The sequence below is a fragment of the Carya illinoinensis genome, chromosome 15 (assembly GCF_018687715.1).
Source record: "Carya illinoinensis cultivar Pawnee chromosome 15, C.illinoinensisPawnee_v1, whole genome shotgun sequence".
Lineage (NCBI taxonomy): Eukaryota > Viridiplantae > Streptophyta > Magnoliopsida > Fagales > Juglandaceae > Carya > Carya illinoinensis.
In genome coordinates this window covers 33,259,185-33,274,470 of record NC_056766.1, presented here as the reverse complement: position 1 = coordinate 33,274,470, position 15,286 = coordinate 33,259,185, and the positions used below count along the sequence as shown (strand labels likewise).

At 36.0% G+C, this 15,286-nt stretch overlaps 2 protein-coding genes across 3 annotated transcripts; both read right to left on the bottom strand.

Moving 5' to 3' along the window:
• Positions 1–878: 878 nt before the first annotated feature.
• Positions 879–7,169, bottom strand: LOC122296434 (zinc finger BED domain-containing protein DAYSLEEPER-like). 2 transcript variants are annotated; one of them, XM_043106150.1, is made up of 6 exons: positions 6,973–7,169; positions 6,554–6,630; positions 6,383–6,458; positions 4,990–5,211; positions 3,410–4,284; positions 879–2,238 (listed from the first exon to the last, which is right to left on the bottom strand). In XM_043106150.1, the coding sequence occupies exons 3-6, from the start codon at positions 6,420–6,422 to the stop codon at positions 1,324–1,326; spliced, it is 2,052 nt and encodes a 683-aa protein (XP_042962084.1). In that variant the 5' UTR covers positions 6,423–6,458; positions 6,554–6,630; positions 6,973–7,169; the 3' UTR covers positions 879–1,323. The 2 variants fall into 2 exon arrangements, with proteins under 2 accessions (XP_042962084.1, XP_042962083.1); XM_043106149.1 differs by having other exon boundaries at positions 6,730–7,168.
• A 2,327-nt stretch (positions 7,170–9,496) lies between these two features.
• On the bottom strand, positions 9,497–12,635 carry LOC122296435. The gene is made up of 4 exons (XM_043106151.1): positions 12,257–12,635; positions 11,966–12,099; positions 10,841–11,023; positions 9,497–9,825 (listed from the first exon to the last, which is right to left on the bottom strand). The coding sequence occupies exons 1-4, from the start codon at positions 12,500–12,502 to the stop codon at positions 9,738–9,740; spliced, it is 651 nt and encodes a 216-aa protein (XP_042962085.1). The 5' UTR covers positions 12,503–12,635; the 3' UTR covers positions 9,497–9,737.
• Positions 12,636–15,286: the final 2,651 nt, after the last annotated feature.

Sequence of the window (15,286 nt, the reverse complement as noted above, 5' to 3'; positions counted from 1 at the left end):
AATTCATCTTAATATCTAAATACATATAAACTCATTTTAGATGGATCTCACATAACTTATTCTACTAATTTAACTCATTACTATTCATAAAAAAATCAACTTAACATCTAAATATAGCCTAAACAAAGCCTCTAAAAACTTGTTAATATAAGCATATTTGGTCTCTAAAAAATTTACTTGACTAATTTGGTTTTCTCTCCTTATGTTATATTAAAGTGGTGGGAAAGTCGAGGACTAGAGCCCTTCATATTGTGCATTAAAGAAAGAGAGCTGCTATAGATATAAAAAGATTTTATAAAATAAACTTACAAATTAATATGACTTCATGAAATCCGTTAGATCTATTTTGTAATAAAAGTAACTTTACAATCTGACGTATCACATCAAACTATATAAATTTATGAGTTTATTTTTATGTAATCCCTTTTAACTAAAGTATTCTCTTTAAAGAAATTCTGCCCGTTAAGAGTCATATAGCATATGATCCTTTTAACTTCTCTAATTTAATAACATCTATAATCCATTGATTTTAATACTAAAAAGGTACGAGTCGAGAAAATCAAAGATAAACGTGAAAAAAAAAAAAAATTGTTGGGGAATGTGGACAGAGAGAGAAAATGTCATGGATCAGCAAGAGAACAACTTCCTAAAATGAATCACGTTTCTTTTTGCATATGATACAAGAATAGAGATGAATTAAAATAAAAGTTGAAAGTTATATAAAATATTATTAAAATATTTTTTTTAATATCATTTTCATTTTGAAATTAAAAAAATTAAATTATTTATTTTATTTTATGTAAAAATTTTAAAAAATTATAACGATTAAATTAGATGTAAATGGTTGCAAAAAAAAAAAATCCGGACATCAATACATGTACGGAAACAAGACTTAAAAGTCTCTCTTACCATTAACAAAGCGTACTTTTTTGTACATGATAACACAATCCATGTATATACTTTTTCATGTTGATCAGCTCCAAAAGGGAAGGCTACAATACCAACAAGATTTTGCTTGGCTGCTTCGTTACATCACTCGTATGTTCAAATAATCAGATACACTTATCATCTGTTTCCGTCTCTAGTTAGCGTTTTTCAGTTTTACTGTACATCAGTACATAGTGTTCACCTAATAAATACAGGAAAAGCAAAATGTCAATTGCACACCCATTCCCCTCTTGAGATGGGAGGGTAATAACACGTAGCCATCTCAAGATATGACTCTTTTCTTTCTTTATCTTTCTGGGTTAGAGTTCCCTCTCTTTGTAATGGAAATGGATGGCAAATATCCATAATACACCAAGCAATGCTGTGTCACTGTCATCACTTTTGTTTCTTCTCAGAACCAGCATTACTATTATCTGCTGAAGCAGTAGCTGCCAATTCCATCAACCTCTCACAGTCTATCTCAGTGGACTTGAACTTCAACTTGATTCCACCCTGAGTCCATGACCTGATACAAAGGAGAGCTTGTGCACTATCATGCGGCATGCAAAATCTTTGCTTCTCTATCTCATCGCCTTTGCTGCAGAACAAATCTTCAGGTGCTACGGAAGTTGCTTGCACTGTCAAGAAATCTCGAGCCATAACAGAAAGTCGGGGGTAGCGTGTACTATTAACCTTCCACCACTCCAGAACATCTGTTGGTATTGGAGCTGGAGGCTCTGACAGGTACTGAGTGAGTTCATCAGTGGCAGTGCTCATGCTTGCCCTTCTCTTCTTTCGAGCAATTTCCTCTGCAAAAGAGACACTCCCACCATCTTCAACCTCTTGGGCACTGTAACCACTAGTCATGGATGGAAAATGGGTGGTAGAATAGTTTCTCATGAAATGAGTTCTTGCTTCCTCAAGATAATTGTCTGAGCTGAGACTTTCGGGAATTAGCTCTCCTTTGATTCGAGGATCAAGAATTGCTGTCATGTATGTAAATATGTTGCAAACCTGGTTATTGTAATTTCTGGCCTTTATAGCCATGTCTTCAGCAGCATTCTTTAGCCAATCTGGGCTGTGACGGGATTCTCTGCAGACAGTTATTGTCTCGGAGATGTGATCCATGAAGAAGAGAACCAGCCCGATTGTGGGCAGCTTGTTTGTGCATATGTTGGTTGTGGTTTTGTAGAAAGGTTCTAAATATTGATGCATGATACTGACCGCATTCTTCTCTGTGGAGGTCAGCGGCATCCTATTGCCTAGTGTCTCCTCATACTTCCTGATAACAGCATCCATAGACTTACTAGCCTGTTTCATACGTAAAAGCCTAGTTCATCAATAGCCACCACATTGATGCGGGTTTGGTGCACACACAAAGCAACATACAAACATAACACACACGTGAGCTACATTAGGCAGTTGTTTTACCTAGACCAATAGCAAATATCATGAGAAAATTATGCATCTGACACTGTTTTCAAACCCCCAAAAACCAATTTCTCAAAACTTTCTCAATACACACATAATTGAACTCTGACAAAGCAAACTTCAACAGCTAGGGGCCAAAATATACTTTTATCTTTTAAAACCATCATGCACAGAAAATGGGGACTGTCTCAATCAGGAGTGGGCAGCAGGGCTCTGCCACCTGTCCACCCGCCCTCGCCTAACCAGGACAGGGCCCGAGCTAGGTGCAGGCTCACCTGGGGTTTCCCCAATCCGGCCTGTATATATATATATACACATATATCTTAATTTTTTTTTTTAAATAAAACGACGTCATTTTATTATAGGGTTTGGTTAGAAAGTCCCATCCCCTCCCCTTCCCTCCTCGCGTCTCTCTCTCTCTCTCTGGTTTGTTTTGGTTGGTGGTTCACTGGCTTTTGTTTGGTTTTTTCGCCTTGGGTGGGGGCAGTGGGCAGGGGACGGCGGATGGCCGTAGGGGCCAATCCGCTTTCCGGCATCTGAACGGGGGCACCCAGTGGGCAGGGCCAGGGTGGCCCCTGTATGGGGGGGGGGGGTGCAGGTAGTACCCCTAATCTCAATGGTGATCACATCAGGCAATTTATTTTACTTAATTAAATTGTGAGTAGTAGAGTGTGGCTGTACAGTATAAACATCACAAAACATATATTAAAAACAAATAGAGGGGTTTCACCCTTGTCATGCATCCAAGTTTACAAGTTAGTGAGTGTCACATAGAATATTTGCAAATTTCCTTTATCCGCTGAACTTCAAGGCAGTCATTAAAAGTACTTTCTTTGGGAAAAAAGAAAAAAATATTTGAAGGGCGAGCATAAAAAGATTCTCTGTTTGGAAAATTATTTGTGCAGGCCTGCAGTCCCTTGTGCACAAGGAGTGATTTTCATGTGCATATTATATATGTTTCTATTTTCCTTAATATTTAGATAAAGAGACTTTTCGTTTGTGAATTTTTCATATCCTAAGGCAGAAGGTTTTAGATGATCAGAGCAAGTACCTTGCGCACAATATCTAGCATCTGGTAATTTCCACTCCACCGTGCTGAAGCATCGAGTGGAGGTTTCCAACTGCCTTCTTGATATGCTGTAGTTAATTGAATAAAATCTTCCGACATCTCTGAGGATGCATTTAACTCAAGCACAAACTCCCGGATCTTAGAGATTACAGGTTTTGTGGCTCTTAATCCATCATCTATGATCAAATTTAAAGTTCGTGCAGCACAGGGGATGAAACAAAATGGCCCTACTTTCTGACCATCCAAATGCTCTTTCAAAGTATGGCAGGCATGCATGGCACTTTGACTGTTATCATGGGTGCAGGAGAGGACTCTGTTCTCAATATTGTACATCCTAATAACCTTCACAAGGGAGTGATAAATCTCAGCATCCCCACAGGGGTGAGGAATGTGACATATATCAAGAAGCACTTTTTGGAAGGACCAGTTCTCATCAATCCACTGGCATGTGACACTCATATAATAAATCTGTTCATAGGAAGTCCAGAAGTCAAGTGTGATCGAGAACTTTGAAGAAATGTGCTCCAAAGATGCTCTTACGTCTTCCTGCATGCTTCTGAAAACTTCACGAAATACTGCTTTATACTTCTCACCGGACCATAGTTGTATTGATGCATTCAGAAACTTATAAGAGTTTGCCAACCATTTTTCTTCCACGGTTGAAGGAGGGAGAGAAGCTACAATGAGCCACTTAATAAGCAACCAATTTAGATGATCATAATCCACCTGAGGTACTTTCCCTTGAGGTTGAGACTTCTTGCTTACAGTAATGGGCTGTGGTGCTAAATTGCTAACTGCATCCCCTCCTGACTTATCGTATCCTGGATGCCGATTACTCAGGTGCCTTCCCAAATTACCTTTGAAAAGAAAGGAAAATGAGGGAGATGCATACAAATGTGTGATCAGAATGTCATAGTTCAAGCCCAGAGACAGATTTATAGAATATACATTCGATTGGATTGCAACCAGAGTTTTTTTTTTTGGCCGCTGGGGGTGGTAATTTTTGGAGACTTATGTATTTCCCGTTGTTCCTGGGGCTATGCATTTCCCGTTGTTCGATTGTTCCTTATAAGCTCATGATATGCCAAAGTTCAATGGCTTAAAACATGAAAAATTAAGAGAAAGAAAGGGAAAAAAAAACACAAATCCATCTATCAAATAACCATTTCTGTTGCAATATCTTACCACATGTTAGATTGGTAAAAATATCTTACAATGTGTTGAGATTGAATCTACACTACCCTTTTTCTATCAGTAAATAAGGATTTTATTGATGAGAAATATGCAGAGCCCAAGAAAAGCCCTTTTTTATGATGAATGGATTGTATCTGCAACTAATAATCAATCATACCAGAAGAGCTGAACCCCTTATGGAGCGCCATGCAATATATTAATAGTCTGTTTTCAAATTATTTTGTTTATGTTTATTGAAACCCTTGAACCTCAGAGGCAACATACCTGTTCCAACCAACAGGAGGGAAGGGTTCTAATGGTAACAATAATACCATCAAGAAAAACAACCACAAGAACGACAAGAAAGAGGTGCAGAGAAAAAAAATTACCAGTGGCAGTTGCAATAGAATAGCTCTGTCCACAAAACTTGCACCTCCGACTTTTCCCATCTGGAGCTGTCTCAAAAAACTTGAGATAAACTGATGTCATCGTCTTCTTTCTCGGTTTTGCTGAAGTAATAGCATTTCCCTTTTCTGAAGAACCCAATCCAATATCTATCGGATCAATGCTTGGAATGAGTGCCATATCCATCATGGATTTTGGTTCCATATCTAAATCATGAAGCATGAAAGGAAAAAATATTCATAGATTGGCCCTTTATTCATTAATGAGAGTACAATATCAGCTTATCAGAAACTCAAATATAACATCAGGAGATCTACTATGTTACTAGCAGTCAATGATCATTCAAAAACAAATCTTGGGTTGCGACCCCCTTGTGCTCTTAATAAAATTGATTGACTTATTTTAAAAAGCTGCATGTCTGAGATCAGTAGACCCTTGAAAGCAATAACACTCAAGTTGACTGATAAACACATTAACATGTAAAGGACAGTTACAACCCTAGGTCTCGAATACATGACCATAAGGAATGTCATTGTAACCCAGTTAAACTGCAAAGAAAAGCACTTTCATAACCCCATTAGTTAGATTTTGTACCAAAGAAAATGGGAATATTTTATCGAGTCATCCCTACCTTGCCCAATTCCTATCAAGAATGTCATATATGATTTAACTACAGAACACGACTGATTATTGAATCTTATATCCATGTACTCCTCACGTCTAATGGCAGCAAACTATAAAACGAATACCCTGGATTTTCTTGATCTACTCATCAGTAGCAATTACCAAATATGAGAAGCAAAAGAAACTTGGTTTTCACTGAACAATCCCTGGAAACAGTTGATATTATAATACACAAAGGCATACAACTGATTTTAGAGTAGTTTCTTCACTGCTTACATATAGTAATTCAGCATTTCAAGTAGTAATTGTCAAGTCGCCATCCACCATATTAAGAGGTAGGAAAGTTGATCGACATCAGTATCTTCCTTTATTTGTTTTGATAAGTATCTTCCTTGTTTTTAGTAGCTAAATATATTCCTCCTATCAGGTATCCCAGGGTTAGAGTGCTAATATGATTACGCCTGCATAAGAGGCACAGCTTCAATCGGCTCCTCCTACCCCTTTTTTTTTTTGTTTTGGGGCGGGGGGGGGGGGGGGGGGGGGGGGGGAATGATCTTAACATGTTTGATTTCCTAATTTTGCATAACATTGCAAATCGAACTTATACAGAGTATATACAATTCATCACAAATAAAATGCATCACCGCATTTCACTTTTACTCTTTAGTATGCAGTGGCACCACCCAAAAGAAAAAGACTTCTCTTTTCACGAGTAACAAAATATAAGCATGATCATATATTGACTTCCAATACCTCTGAAAGGTTTCAATGCATTATTTGAAGTCCAATCCATCCTGTTCCCTGCCTTAGTAGTATTGACAGCTACTGTCTGAAAGATATTTTAAGCACCATTTAAGCTTTAATTCCTATCAAAAAAGAAGTGGCGAGTCCACAGTAGCTGTATATACTTGTAATCTTTCTTACCTTAAAATTAATTAGAAATGGAAACTCTGCGTACGAAATTCTCCCCAATTCAAGTTGTCAGTACTAAGAAACACAATCTGAACAAAAAGAAGAAATTCACAAAAAGGAAAACGCAATGAAATAGAAAATAGTGAACAAAAAGTTCTGGGTTTTCTTTTTCAACGTTAGTAATTCACCATGAAGGAATGAATTGAGGCGTAGACTCGACATCTTACGACAACAGAGCGACAAAAAACAACTCAGAGAGAGAGGGAAATGGAGGGAAGAAGGAAGGCGGAAAAAGTTGGGTCGGCGGCGCAAGATCAGAGCCGGATCTGAGCCCCCGAGCCGAGAGAGACGCAAAAAAGGATGAGCTTTTCTGAGTTTGCTATGCAGAGAAAGAGAAGAGAAGAGTCTATTTTTCCAGCCGAGAGGCTTACAGATCTGTTAGCTCAACTCGCCACACGCTCGGCCTTTAGCGTAGCGTTGCTCGAGCTGGACGCCGCTGTTTTAAAGAGTGTTTTGAGGGCTGAGTCGAGAGGCTCGGCTGCTACCGCTGCTACTGATGCTGGGTTTTGTAGTGTGTAGTCTTCTTTAATTGTGGAGTTGATGCTGAGTCGAGTTGAGCCCCAATCAAAGAGGCAAAGGCCCAGCTAGCTTCGCTTTTTCGGCTCTATTCCCATCCATCCAAAAGCCTTTCCGAACCCATTTTCAAAGCTAACGTTCCACGTGATTACCCCCTTTTTTTTTATTCTTTATTTATTTTCTTATTATTTTTAAACTATTATTCCTATCCAAAATAATAATAATAATAATAATAATAATAATAATAATATTATATATAATCACTTTTACGTATTTTTTATATATTTTACTGATATAATTGACTGAAACAGTTATTTTATATTAAAAACATAATGCAACCAATCACATTAATAGAATATATAAAAAATACGTAAAAGTGATTGTATATAAAATTTTTGAATAGAAAATATATTACTCAAATTATTAATGTAACATGATTTGATTTAGAAAATTTTAATTCATAATTTTTTTTTACAAATCAAATATTGTCACGTTTGTAATTTAGACCATGTATCCTCTGCACACTTTGAAATATGAGCAATGTTACGTACACTCCTCATTTGGGGACTGCAATGAAGACATAAGTAATTTCATCTTTAAAAATTTTTAAAATTACTCAAATATCCCTATTAAAATGATATTTTTTCTCTTTTAATAAAGAGCTTGCACATGTAGTCTTTAAGTGAAGACTGCAAATAAATTTTTTCTTGAAAATATATCAAAGTATTTTCACTTTTATTTTATATTTATAACGGTTGAGTCCCACAATAAATAGTGTATTTACTACATACTATCGTACGTACAAATAACATAACTCAAAAAAGTATATAACAAGTTTAGGATATGCTCTTTTCAAATTGTTATATTTTATGCAATGTCAACCCTAAAAGTTAAAGGTCAGATTGAGAAACACTCTCAACTCATCTCATTTCAACATTATAATTTTATCAAATTTTCATACAAAATATAATAAATAATTCAACTTTTTTAAATTCTAAAACAATAATAATATTAAAAAATAATATTATAATAATATTTTATTTAACATTCAAATTTCATCTAAAATCATCTGATCTCATCTCACTATCCAAATAACCTCTTACTGTGAATTATTATAGTATCAACTCTAATCTTATGTGAAGTGCTATAACCTATGATCACAACTTTTGCAATATAGGGTTCCAAATATTAAAAGTTGGCAATTAGTTGCAACCTAAACTACCCAATATGCATTGAAATAAGACCGTTAAAGCTATGTTACATTTGCTATTTTACATCGACTTTAATGGTCAATTAATCTTAACTAGTGGTGTAGATGTCAAATTCTGTAATTTGTGGTGCTAAATGTTAATTTTGGTAGTTTAAGATCATGCAACTTGGAAAAAAGTTTAGAATTCAAGGGCGGAAAATGTAATTTCCCATATATATAAAAAAAAAGATAGTATATTAAGATAACATGTGAAAATTGATAAGTTTTAGTATCAGGATGATTTTATGACCTTGTATATATGATAATGATTGAAGTTTGAGAAAAATTCAATTTCTTATTCCAATCTTGCCCCTTGAAGAGATCATGAGAAGGAAAGAAAATAATCTCAAATATTAAATTGAATAACAAAAAATCAAATTTTTAATTCTTTGAAGATTATATACATATATAATTAGCAAGCGAGTAATGCTACGTACAGTCGTGAAGTGTGCAAGCGTCACTTTTTTCACTATTAAATTAGGTTAGAGTCCACTATAAAAAAATTAATTTCCTTTTTATATGAATTATGTATTTATTTATTTTTTTTAAAGTGACTGCACGACACTTGCACATTCGAGACTGTAAGTATCATTTCTCTTAGCAAAAATGGGTTTTTGATTTGGTTTTGGTCTCAATTGTCTCCATATTAGTTATGGACTTGGGTCGGGGTCTTGGTTTTATTTTTATAGCGTTTGGTGAGATTTGGTTTATATTATATTCTGATTATGTTATTATATATTGATTAAAAGGTATATATATCTTACTATATAATATTCTCACACTAGTTATTATTTTAAATAAAAATTAATACAGTTAGGCTATATACTACATTCTTATCTCATTTTCATCGTTGATGTAAAATTGCCCATCAACCTCATTAACCATTGAAGAATCAATTTTTAATTTTTAAATATTTAACAAATTCAATAGCTGATCGATAATGCTACGTCAATATAAATGCTTGAGCGAATGCTTTCGATGGATCAAAATCCAAGCATGCTCACAAGATCTTTTACCATAAGAATAAGATCAATCATGAAGAGGAGTGAAAGTTTCCAAAATCAATGAAGTCATCGATATAGTAAGAAATGGATAGCTGAACAACCTCGGAGCTGGGTGGGCAGACATCATAAGAAAATATCAGGAGCTTCTTATAAATCAGAAAATCATCATGTAAAGCATGAAAAAACAACTACATGATGATGTTCACTTGCACTTTTCATTTGTAGTTTGTCATCATGTTATGCTCAAAGAATTTCCTTTAATGGGGAAAGTGGGGCTCATGAATCAACTGAACCATATATAATATATATATATATATATCCTTTTGAGATAATTTGCATTGAGCCTCCAGTACTACTTCCAGAAACATTATGATCTTCTCCTTGACCTCCAAATAATTGCTGAACGGCTTGGGCAAATTCTGTATGGAATTTTTGGTGGAGAAATATCTGGGACTCTGCACTCCATTTACAAACAGCTTGGACCAGTTAATTAATTACCTCAAATTAAACATTTTCAAACACTAAATCCAACATGTTTATGTGTACATGTTGGAATGTACTGCAGCAATGATCTTCCAGTACTATTTTCAACTTGTGGCATTTAATATAAAACATGAGAATCGAGTATAACCCCTCAAGTATTTATTATGTATTTAATGCTGCCTAAAAAATGATACAAATAGCAATATTGATTTTTGTGCAGTCACTTTATATATATATATATCTCTATTTCTTTTCCTATTTGAGACCATTAATTTCGGGCATGAAGTTGAAAGAATCTTTTTCCAAAACATAGAGACATATGTTTAGATCATTCGGGTTAGGAAAATGATTTGTATAGTCTTATGATGTGCAAGCCTAGCGCACTCCTATTGAAAAAGTAGGTAAATTTGGATAACGAACATGTAGGAATATACTTTATAACGGTTGAGCTCATTTTTTCAAATGAAGTATGTGAAATTTGCATACCCTAAAACTATATATAGCATTACGCGTGACTCTTCGGGTTCAATGTAAAACTTGCTCAGTAGGAAGTCATTTGAACTCATTTACAATTGAAAAACATGTTACCTAAAACAAAAGGAAACACGAGTCATGATTTGTTAAAAAAAATTTGAAATCATGTGTTCCATATAGAAGTATAGATGTTTAAAGAACGCATGAAACTTGTTGGATATTGTTCATAAACATTCCTCATGATCTACAAATCATTAAATCAAAGCCAATTTTAAATGTATATTGAAATGTGTTCCATATATAAATATAGATGTTTAAAGAACACATGATCAAACTCGTTGGATAATATTGTTCATCAACATTCCTCACCTACATTTTAAGAGTACTTGTGACAGTACATTTTTCTCATCAGTAGGCCAAAAACACAAACAAACATAAGTGCTGCAATCTCATTGGAAAACATGAGAAATTAGGTTAGGTTGTAGAGGAATAATATATAAGAATAATTCTTACTGTAAACTGGCAATCTCTATCTGCGAAAAGTCCATATGATTTGAACTGTCTAGTTGTAGTACTGCACTACCACTCTTCTTCGTCTTTAACGTCTGTACTGTTGAATTAGCTGTTGGTTGTTTGATGGCAAGCACTCTGCAATCCAACCTACTTCCAATATTATTGCCGTCCGTCATTGCCAACCTATACCACAATTTGTTTGAGCTTTATTATATCTAGATTTATGCTGTGTAGAGCTAGCTAGGGCATCTTATAATTCTGATCCTCAGTACATCCAAAATGATAAAAAGAGGTGAGAAATATATAATTTTCCATGATTTTTGAGCTATATTACTTGGTCATTTTTATTCTAGATTTTTATAATTAGCCTTGTTAATGTGTTTCGCACATCGGATACTGGGCTTCCTTTCTATCTTGTGTCCGAGGCCGGCCCTGGGATTTCGGCCCAAAGCCAGATTAGAATTCTGGATTTTTATGCTTTATCTCTTGCTTACTAGAATTTTTTGCAAAGAACACAAATCTAACTTAGGTATCAGAGATGACCCTTCAACTCCGAATCACTCATCTTTTTTGTGGTGTAGGTAACTAAGACAGTACTCGGTGTGCAAAACACGTCGTTAACACTCCACTTATGTTTTTAAGTATGTTATTGCTTGATGAGTGGTAGAAATATGAAACGGATTAAAATTTGTCGAATTAATTTATGATTAGAGACGATAAAATTTAGAACGAAGAATAACATTATTCAATGGGAAGCTGCTCACACAAAACGAACCAATACAAGTGGGTACGTACCAATATGATACCGCCAGTTGCCATAAGTCTTGGAAAGGTGAACTGTCCCGAAAGTGACGCATTACAAAATGGTAAACAATTTTGTGTGAGAAACTACCTAATTAAACAACCCGATCTCAACGTTGACCATTTACTGCAGAACTTTCCCGGAAAGCCCGCCTTTTCAATTCTAAAAAGCTCAAATTTTCTGGTTTTTTTCCAGGAATATTGCTAGATGCAGGTGTTCAAATAATTTAATTGAAATATAAATATATTTTTCTTCTAAATCATGAATCGTACATTTATTATTCCAATATCTCTAACAATGAATATTTCAACATGAAAACTTACTTGTAAAGAAAGCTTTGGTCATGGAGTCCGACCACAAGCGCCGAAGCTCCGATCTCTCTAACCATGGCTGAAATCTTCGCACCCTCTTGGTCACCTTCCGTCACAACAATCTCAATATTTGTCTGTAAAACAACCTGCGATTGACAAATGATCAATGATAAATATATATATATATATATACATATGTGATCAACAATTCATGAATATATATATATATATATATATATGAACATAGTCATGATTCATAACTAAGGAAAAAGGGCGTAGGGAATTAATAATTAAGTTGGTTACGTTGGGGAAGTTGTTGCAGATGATGTCTTTGAAAGAGAGGGCGAGTTGGAAGCCTTTTAAGCGGAGGAGACGAGATTTGGTCTTGGTTTTGGATTTAGAAGAGGAGGAAGAAGAAGAAGAAGAGGGGAAGATGTGGAGAAGAGTGATTAAATCGCCGCAGCGAATGAGGTTTTGCAGAGCCCACTTGAGGGCTGTTCTTGCTGCCTCCTCTTCTTCCACTAGTACCACTATTTTCCTCACATCCATTCTCTCTCTCTCTCTCTCTCTCTAGAATTCTATGCTGATTCTGTCAAACTCCATCTTACTTCGTAAGTCATAATTTTCTCGAGAGTTTATTCACATATGATGTGGGCTTTGTCAATATTCAACGATGATTGATTGCGTTGAGTAAAAACTCTCTCTCTCTCTCTCTCTCTCTCTCTCTCTCTCTCTCTCTCTCTCTCTCTCTCGGGTAGGTTAATATTAATTGTGGTGCAAGATTGTTGAAGAAAAAACTTATAAACTTTGGATGCGTATACTCAAACCTAGACAGCTTAGTTTGGGTAAGAACAATTGTTTTTTTCACAAGTTGTCCCAAAGTCTTCCCAACAAGTATTTGGGATCCTTAAAAACATGTCCAAGTAGAGGCCGTATTAATATTGGGTGCTCATAAAAATAGATAAAAAAGTATTAGGTATATATGGGTGCAAATCCTTTTTCGGTTCAACAAGGGCGCCGAAACCTTTTACATGCAAAGTCTTCATCACAAGACCCAAAATAGCAAAGGGAAGCATAACAAATGTATTTCCAAAGAACGTATAACGCCAATTCAAATTTTTTCCAACAAGTCAACCATAAACAAAGCCTAGAGCTACTCCAATAGGAATGCACATGTAAAATGTTGCAAACCATGATGTTTTCTGATCAGCATGGGTATTATTGTCATCTATAAATGGAGCAACAAGACTTATGAAAGAAGCCTCGATCTCCAACCCCAACCAACATGTGACATAATGCAATGGACCAAAAGTCAAATGAACTACCACACCTAGCCGCAACAAATGTCCAAACAGATAACCCAAGTAAGATTGAGAACGTGACCTTATCAGATTTTAACCCTTTCTCATAAGCTCATGTAAACCTTAATTCAAACTTCAAACATGTTCTCTACTCTAACCACCTTCACACTCAGCTACTTTCACAAGACACTACAAGAAAAAGGTTTTTTTCCAGCTATTTAATGTTTGACGAAAATAAAATCGCTGCCTTTATTTCCAGCGATTTTGATGTGGTCCTCAAGTTTTTGCATCAAAGTTGGAAATTAGTCTTTTACAGCGATCTTTTACTTTTACGACGACTATAATTCGCTAAAATATTCAAATTGGTTTTTCCCGACCATTTTTTACTTGTTGCGACGGAAAAATCGCCGCAATAATAAAAAACCATAATACAATCGTTTCTCAGCGACGTAAATTTAGTCGTAAAAACTCAATTTTAATCCCTCAGCACCAAAACGCCTCACTTTTTTTCCCTCCCCTCTCTCTCTCTCTTCCCCCCAGTGGCATTTTGCTTCTCTCCCTCGATCTCTACTCTTCACGCCTCCACGCAGCTACCATTGCATGCCGCCATCCACCCACCATCACCGTCCACCTCCACCGTCGCCGGCCAACTCAACCAAGCCCCTCTCTCGTGGCTTCTCTCTCTCCCGCAGATCTCCTTCTCTCTTCACCCTCGAAGTCCTTTCTCTCTCGATTTCCTAGTGCCGCCGCGTCCTCAGCCGCCACACCACCTCCAGCTATTGCCTAGCTAGCCCCCAAAGGTCCCCAGCCCCTCCACAAGTTCTCCCTCCCTCTCTCATCGTCGATCTGCTCTTCCTCACATGGATCTTGCTCAAGTGCCTCATACAAGCCCTGCGCTGCCTTCCTCCGCGGCGAAGCACCATCGTAAGTTAGCCTTCCACATGGCCGCAACACCACCTCCATGCTACACCGCCTCCCCTTCAATGCCGTAAGCCAACCCAGAACAGAGTAACCCTCTGCTTTTGTTTACTTGATAGGGGAGTTTCTCAAGCAAAAAATGAAATTTTTTCCCTCCCCTTGGCTAACATGTAGGGTTTTTGGGTTTGTTGATTTGGAATCATAAGCTTAGGGTTTTGGGTTTATTCTATGTGATTGGGGTGAGGTTTTATTTTCCGGATTACTTATGATTTGGTCACTATACGTTTCTGAGCATTGGTTCTGCTTTTTATATGTGTTTCTTCTGGGCCATTGCCATGAACTGGCCATTAAAATTTGTACTCTACTATTTTTCTTTACAGTTCAAAAACCTTTTGTTCATTACAAATGCTTTTGTGAGGCAAGATTGCTTAGAAATGGCAAAACAAATTGTGGATACTATAGAGAATGTCTCAAGCATGAACCCTGGTTTTGTAGGTTTGATAAGAGTTATATGCACTGTGATGTGGTAACGCATGTTGCTGTCTCTTCAGTAGATATTTTCATAACTGGAAGCACTGATGGTAAACTGATAGATATCTTTTTTTCTACAAGTCATAACCCCATAACAAGTCAACTTCAATGGATACCTCATTTAACCTAGTAGTTGTGCCAACTATTATGTTCTATGACTTCTTTTAAGGAGTTGTTTGCTTCACAGATATAAGTTTATGTATTGAGTCAAGTCTTCTTGATTGGTAGATCTCTGGTCATGTTGGAAATGGCAGTTTGGAAGTCCTCAGTGCTAATCATTGTGGAGAGTGGATAATAGCATAGTTTTGAAGATTGTGAAAAGTTAGTGGTAGACTTTAAGTCATTCTTTCTCAACACAGCCCTTCATCTATTTCAACTTTTCATTATTTTCTAGATCTTTGTCCTCTTGGTGGTTAAGTGTTTCTCTTGTATATTTCATGTGTACTAGAGGAAACACACTTTTTCATTCAATAAAACTTTATCTTATAAAAAGATAGTATAAGTTTTTGTATTTTACTTGTGTTCTTGGGTAACGCCTATTTCATTCTCTTCAATAAAGTTACTTATACTTATAAAAAAAAGT

Excerpts from the sequence above, each read along its gene's own strand:
- LOC122296435 (XM_043106151.1), bottom strand. The coding sequence starts at position 12,502 with ATGGATGTGAGGAAAATAGTGGTACTAGTGGAAGAAGAGGAGGCAGCA. Across the intron at positions 11,024-11,965 it reads GACCAAAGCTTTCTTTACAA|GTTGGCAATGACGGACGGCA; the intron begins GTAAGTTTTCAT and ends ATTGTGGTATAG. Across the intron at positions 9,826-10,840 it reads ATAGAGATTGCCAGTTTACA|AGTCCCAGATATTTCTCCAC; the intron begins GTAAGAATTATT and ends AATGGAGTGCAG.
- LOC122296434 (XM_043106150.1), bottom strand. The coding sequence starts at position 6,422 with ATGGATTGGACTTCAAATAATGCATTGAAACCTTTCAGAG. Across the intron at positions 5,212-6,382 it reads TGCATTGAAACCTTTCAGAG|ATATGGAACCAAAATCCATG; the intron begins GTATTGGAAGTC and ends TTCATGATTTAG. Across the intron at positions 4,285-4,989 it reads TTCTATTGCAACTGCCACTG|GTAATTTGGGAAGGCACCTG; the intron begins GTAATTTTTTTT and ends TTCTTTTCAAAG.